General features: G+C 58.9%; 1 protein-coding gene across 1 annotated transcript in view; it reads right to left on the minus strand.

Annotated features, from left to right (window-relative positions):
* Positions 1-7,028, minus strand: part of GMDS (GDP-mannose 4,6-dehydratase) — a 353,504-nt gene that overhangs the window by 10,324 nt on the left and 336,152 nt on the right. The window contains exon 13 of the mRNA XM_010853014.1: positions 5,668-5,708. Coding sequence (XP_010851316.1) covers positions 5,668-5,708 — 41 coding nt within the window. The remainder of the gene's footprint in view (positions 1-5,667; positions 5,709-7,028) is intronic.

Below are 7,028 nucleotides of genomic sequence, written 5' to 3' on the forward strand. Positions count from 1 at the left end.
GCGGGGAGGGGCGGGGGCGGGATTCGGGGAGAACACCGTGGGAGGGGGCTCCAGTGAGCGCCTCTCACTGCTTCCAGAGAAGGCGCTACCAACGAAGTTCCAGAGTCTCGTTTTATCGGTATGCCCTGACTTCAGACAGCGCCTCTTTTTCAAGGACACGTCTCCTTTTCATGATGATGACGCAGAGGCTCTTCCAGAAGATGGCTTTTGTAAAATCACCTGTGATCGCCTCTATGGCTCTGAGGGACACACTGGCTTGTTCTGAATCTTGATTCGATGTCAGACTCTGGGTGGAGGAGGACTGGTTCACCCCACGGGGGAAGCAGGCCCACAGCACCGTCCACGCCCCACCGGCAGGCAGCCTCGCTGTGCCCAGCCCAAGCAAGCAGAGGGTTAAGCCAGCGGTGTCCACGTGTCCTACCGACACGTCCCCTCAGCCTGCGGCTGCAGCAGGAGGCGGGGGGGAACCTTTCACATGACATCATAAAAGCCTGATTTATCGCCAGCTACCAAACATCTAGAAAACCATAACATCCTTTCAGGAAAACGCAGTGGAAGATAATCAGGCTGACTTTGATGGAAGCTTTGGCGGCGACTCCGTGTGGCTGGCTGTCCTGGAATCCAGGCAGAGACTGTTTGCAGCCGGAGTGGTCGTCGCCGCTGAGGCTGGGGTCCGAGCTGTGTGCTGCCTGCGGCCAAGAGAAAACAGGAGCCTGTGTCGCCCTCTGCCAGCGTGCCCGAGTGCTTCAGTGCGTGTGAGAATCATTTGGAAACGCCAGCCGTGCCCACACGGGAGGAATCACGGATCACGGGCGGTGGGCACCACCTGTGTCACACGACCCCACAGGTCCCTCCCGGGACCCCGCTGTGCACGCTGCGTTGTGTTCCCAGAGTGTGCACCCCATCTAAGAGGAGCCGTCATCCTTAGTAACCAAGGGGCCAAGAGGTGCTCGGAGGTGTCCAGGAAGCCCAGGGCCGGCCTCCTCCTGCATGAACGTCCGACCTCCGACTGTTGCTCCTGTGCAGTAACTGGGTCAGATCTCCAGGCAGGAGCCGTGTTTCCTCTGACGTGTCTGCAAACAGACCACGGAAAGGCGAGCACAGGCGGGCGAGAGCCTCTCAGGGGCTGGGGTGGTCGTCCAGGACTCCGGCCACAGCAAATCCACACCACCTGTTGGCACAGACCGTGGCCTGCCTTGGCCCAGCGACGCCTCCTCTGAAGGTCGTGGGTCTCTGGGGTTTGGGAGGACGGACGGGAGGACTCTGCTCTTGCTGGTTTTGCTGCTTCCCCCACAGAGTGTAGCTTGGACTCTTCGCAGGATCACGGGCGACTGAACGGGACCATGAGAAGGTTCCTGGGAGACTGGGGCTCCGTGCGGCCCCCAGACAGGAGAGGTCAGAGGCGCTCAGCCTGGCTCCAAGCTGTCAGCCTGCAGAGGGGCCTCCGGGCACATGGAGCTGCCCTGACCCACACTGCCAGCGCCCCCACCCCCCACCCCCACTTGAGTTCCCGACAAAAAAGTGCTGCCCCGACCCCCCAGGGCCAGCAGAGGATGGCCGGGTGGGCGCGGGGCCAGCCTCGCTTGCAGAGCTGGGGCAGAAACTCCCAGCTTGGGCTGTTCGCAGAGGGTGGGAGCGGCACTGGGGTCCCTCCGTCTGTGGGTGGGAACACAGGCAACTTAGAGCCAGTGTCCCGGGGGGCGAGGGGCCTGGGTGGGAGCACCCCTGTGGCTGAGACTCAGCGGTAGACACGGGGCACACAGAGTGGTCGGGACACGGGCACGCAAGCCAGCACCTGGGGTCACTCATGGGGTTGCGGGTGGGGGCCATCAGGGCTGGGGGGCCAGGGGACAGGCCGGGCTCTGCAGTCAGGGTGTCAGGGCTGAGTCCTGAAGATCAGGTGTCCCACCTCAGGCCGCAGGGGCAGGACAAGCCCTCCCCCTTAGAGGGCTCAGCTCTCCATCCGGACCCAGCCCACCCACACTGAGTCCCAGGACGCGCCGCCACAGAACCCCAGGAGTGTGGGGCTGCAGCGCCTTCGGCCTCCCCCAGGGAAAGGCAGTCTGTCCGTCCCAGCCCCGACCACAGCCTTGAATGAGTGCTTTCCCCAGTGACCGCCCAGGGGAGGCTACCTGCAAGACTAACCACACTTGCCCCCGACTTGATGAGAACAGGCCCGGAGCGCTGAAATGCGGGCGATGGCTTGGGGCCGGTCACCTCTCCTCGCAGGTTTTCCCAGGAGCGTTCTTTAGATGGGACGACCTAAGCGGTGCTTGTTCCGAGGGGAACCTCATGTCTCTACCATCCCGCGCATCACGGCGTCCACCCCGAGCGCGGAAGGCCTCTCTCTGCGGCGTGGGGTTCTGAGTGGCTCGTGTGTTTCAGGCTGCCTGCGGAGCAGCACTCAGCACTGTGGGAGGTGCTGTGTCTTATCTTATGTCTCCATGCAGAGCTGCTCCATGAGGCACAGTCTAATCTTGCAGCTAGCGGCACCACGATTCTGATTTTATACGGGAGAAATCCACGGCAAGCATCAGCTCTGATAACCCACGTGCCTTGCCGTTACAGTGACGTTTCGGACCCCTGGTAAGAAAACGCAGTTGGAGTTTCCTCGATCCTTTATTGCCTCCCAGTAAGAATGCAGAGCTGCGGCACAGAGAGTCATCAGGACTTCTAGTTTTGTGATACTTTAATTCATGGGTCGCTGAGCTAATTGCCACTCCCAAATGATAAAACATCGTAACTACTGACAATTTTAAACGAAAGTGTTTTCGTGAAGCAGCTGCATTTTATAGGCCTGTGTGCAGACTGACTGTGAAACACACTGGCTGCTGCCTCTGTGTGGAGCTTCCCGCTGACGGAGGACCTAACACATGGACCGGCTTCTCAGAGTTCTCCGAATTCGCTGCTCTAAAGTCACGGCTAAGGGCTATAAAAGCAACATGGTACAAAGTCAGAAATAACGAGATCATGCCCTAACTTTAAGGCATCCTCTTAAAATCTCGAAATGTAATTACAATTCTTGCTTAAAGTGTCAACTTATAGTCCTGTCTATGAAACACCACGCATGTGCAGGGGCCGGTCACCTCTGCTTGCAGGTCACGGGGCTGGGCCCCCCGGCGCGGGAGGCGTGCACCCTCCGCCTCAGAGTCCGGACCCCACGAGTCTGTGACGCCCCCTCGGCAGCAAGTGCAGGACAGAATCGCGCCCTCCTCGGGGATCGCAGCCTCGTCCTGACTCAGCCCGAGTCCCAAGGACACGCCATTCACTCCCCAACAGATGGGAGAACTCAGTTTCAGAGGTCAGCTCAGGGGTCAGAATATCTGATGACGTCTCAGCCTCTAAATGTAACAGTTACGCTAGGCCAGCAGCATCTGACCTTCCGGGAGCACGGCTGACACCGCGTTTCAGCCTTCCTGATACGATGGCCCTTCACCTACGATCCTGGAGGAGTGACTCCTGTCCTGCACCACGACGGCAGGCTGCCCCAGAGCAGGTGCGGCCGCCCGGGGCTCCTGCCTGTCTCCACACCTCCCCAGGTGGCCGGAGGGCATCTCCTGCTCAGTCAGGCCAGGGATACAGACCCGGGGATGGTCTCAGCCAGGGCCACAGACCCGGGGGACCCTCTCAGCCAGGGCCACAGACCCGGGGGACCCTCTCAGCCAGGGCCACAGACCCGGGGGACCCTCTCAGCCAGGGCCACAGACCCGCGGCAGTCTTCCCAACCGCCTCTTCCTTAGACTGAAGGCAAGTTTCTCGTATCCTTCCTATAAAGATATTTATGTTGCTTCAAAGATGGCCCTGATATGTCACTGTCCTGATGGCTTTTTAAGAAAATAGCTCTAAGCCGTCTTGTTTCTTTACGCGGGTTTTCTAAGAGTTTTCCCAGCTCATCTTTCAGAGAGCCCTCAAAAGCCTTTATTAAAGTAGGAACTGGCATTCTGTCCAGTCTCCTGGCCTGGGACCCTGCCCCCCTTATGGGAAGGGTCCCTGTCTGGTGCTGGCTCTGCAGTGGTCCCCTAGGCCCCAGCGTCCTCGGGGGTGCAGGAGGGACTGAGGCTGAGGGCTCTGCCCCAACCCACTCTGCAGACTCCAGGGTCACCCACACGATGAGCTGCTCCCCGGCGTCCCTCTGAGAACACCTCCCGAGCCGAGGACACCCCCAGTGACACACTCCTGTCTCTCCCTGGAAACGGAAGAGGCCCTTGGAAGCACCTGCCCTTCCCGGTGCCCCCAGGACATGGGTGCTGTGCCCCCGCCATTGTGACCAGGCAGACCCAGGACTGCTCTGGAGACCCCGACACGACCCCGGCATTTTACCTACCAAGTCAGATAATACATGAGCGGAGAAAAATGCCCACCACACTCACCGTCTCTTAAAGAGATGCCTTAAAGAGCTGCCACAGTCTTGTCAGATGGAAGACCGGACACGTGAACGGGACAGGAAAACACCCAGTGGGGGACGTGCCCCCCGGGGAGCGTGCCCTCCACGGAGCATGCTCTCCAGGGAACGTGCCCCCCAGGAAGCGTGCCCTCCGGGACAGGGCCAGGTCGGCGGGGTGGGTGGGTGGGCAGGAGGGTGGGCCCGAAGCCACTGGCCTGGCCTCTGTGGGTGAAATCCAGGCTGAGCCCTGCAGGGCGCCCCTGGGAGGGGATCTGGTCTGAGCGGTGCTGGCGGCGCTGCGCTCCTCTGTCCAGTGGGGCTGGCTGCCCCGGGCCTGTCCACGCACGCCGGCGGCCCACATCACCCCAGCCTGTCCCCACCGCATCTGCGCTCACCCCTGCCCTGCAGAGGAAGATGCCTGGTGAGAGGCCCAGGACGCCAGGCTGACGGGGCCTCCTGAGCACGGCCGCCCCTGCTGCCTGCGCGGCCCCGCCGGCATTTCTGGTCTGAGCAGACGAGGGACTGACAGGCAAAGAGACGGTCTCCTGAAGGCCCCTCTGAGGTGCTCCAGGAACTCCATTCCTGGGCCCTGGGTCCCCGAAGCTCCACTGAGGGTGCACTGCTCCCCTGGGTGCAGGGGCCTCTGTCTCTGCCCATGCTAACCACAGGCGCACACTCAGGCCTTCAGTTAGGGTCACAGGCCTGACTCAGCACCCACAATTCCAAGGAGGACCTCTGGGGCCTGCTGGTTAGCCTTCGGCGGAGCGAGGTGGGGGGCTGGATGCGACCAGGTGTCAGGAGGCCGCCCCGTGAGCCGTGTCCAGCCTTGTCCCTCTGTCCTGCACACGCTGCTGCACAGATGCCCTTCCTCCCAAGCGTGCGGCGGCAGAGACCCTGCGCTGCACCGTCACTGGCCTGCCGGCCTCTTGCCCACACCCGCCGCCTGTCCATGCCTGTGCGTTGACGATGCACAGACAGACACACACACACACGCTGCGCCGGCCGCCTCCCACAGCTGCCCAGGTCACCTGCCTGGTCTAAGCACCGCCCCCTGGCTTGTGCGTCTCACTCGAACCATCCAATCTACCTCCAGTGCACAGGCCCACCAGGCTTTTGGCTCCCGACTCCTGTGCGCTCAGGTCAGTCTCCCGGGGGCTCCAAGAGCTGCTCAGACGTGGTTTCCTCCTCTGACCCTCAAGGTATCACCTTGACTGATGCCCTCAGCTGGTGTCACTTCTCATCTCGGTTCTGACTTATTCATAAACTGTGCTTATCATTCAAACTTGGCTATAGCCCACTCTAGGAAAAGAATTTTTCCTTTGCTCTATGATCAAAGATGGTGCTGTGTTTATAACAGGGCTTCAAAAACGAGTGCAGAAGCTGCAAACGTAGGGAAAGACACCCCATGCTCACGGATCGGAGGATGTAATATGTTTAGAGGAAAATGCCACCAAAGACATCTACACAGCTAAATGCGATCCCTATTAGAACCCCAAGGGAAGGTTTTTTTTTTTCCCCAGAAATAAGAATCTGTCCTAAAATTCATATGAAATTGCAAGGGTCTGGTAATAGACAAAGGACTCTTTAAAGAGAAGAACAAAGTTGCAAGTGTCCCACTCCCTGATTTCAAAACTTATTACTGAGGTATGGTAGTCTGCGCTGTGTGGTTCTGGAATAAGACAGACGAGTAAACCAACGCAGTAGCGCACAGACCTCAGGGAGGAACCGCTGCATACGTGGCCGAATGACGAAATGGCCAGAAGGAAGCACAAGGGGGAAGATTTACGACCCTGGACGTGGCGACAGTTCCTTGGATATGACACCAAAAGCACAAGCAACGAAAGCAAAAACAGATAAACTGGACAACATCAAAATTTAAGACTTCTGGATGTCAAAGGACACCATGAACAGGGGGGAACACCCCGCAATGGAGAAGGAATCTGCAAACTGCATCCGAGAAGGGCTCAGACCCAGAATAGACTCAGAACTCCCACAGCACAGCACCAGCGGAGCAAACACCCGACTGAAAAACGGGCAGCGGGCCTGCACGGATGTTTTTTCAAAGAAGACACATAGATGGGCAAGGAGCAAATGAAAAGATGCTCAACGTCACTGAAGTATGGAAACACAAACCAACCACACGGGACACTGCTTCACTCCCATTCGGATGGTTCCATTAAAACAAACACAGCAACTGAGCATGACAAGGGCCGGCAAGGCTGTGGGGAAACGGGCACCCTGGCACCCTGGCATCCTGCTGGTGGGAGCATAAATGGTGCAGGCACCGTGGAGAACAGTAAGGAGACGCCTTAAAAACAACAGATTCTATACATGACCCAGCGGTTCTACTTCCACTTCTGGGTGTCTATCCAAGAGAACTGAGAGCAGCGTCTTGAACAGACACTGGCACACCCATGTTCGTAGAAGCATCACCCACAATGGGCAGAAGGTGGAAGCAACCCCAATGCCCAATGAAGGAGGATGGATGAACAAGGGGTGGTCCACACACAGAGCGGAACGTCACTGAGGCTTCAAGAGGGCGGGAATCCTGACCCAGGATGCGCCGTGGATGGACTCTGGGGACACTGTGCTCAGAGGAACGAGCCAGATACAGAAGGTCAAATACTACCCGACTCCACGCACA

The sequence above is a fragment of the Bison bison genome, unplaced genomic scaffold (assembly GCF_000754665.1).
Source record: "Bison bison bison isolate TAMUID 2011002044 unplaced genomic scaffold, Bison_UMD1.0 scf7180017864321, whole genome shotgun sequence".
Classification (NCBI taxonomy): Eukaryota; Metazoa; Chordata; class Mammalia; order Artiodactyla; family Bovidae; genus Bison; species Bison bison.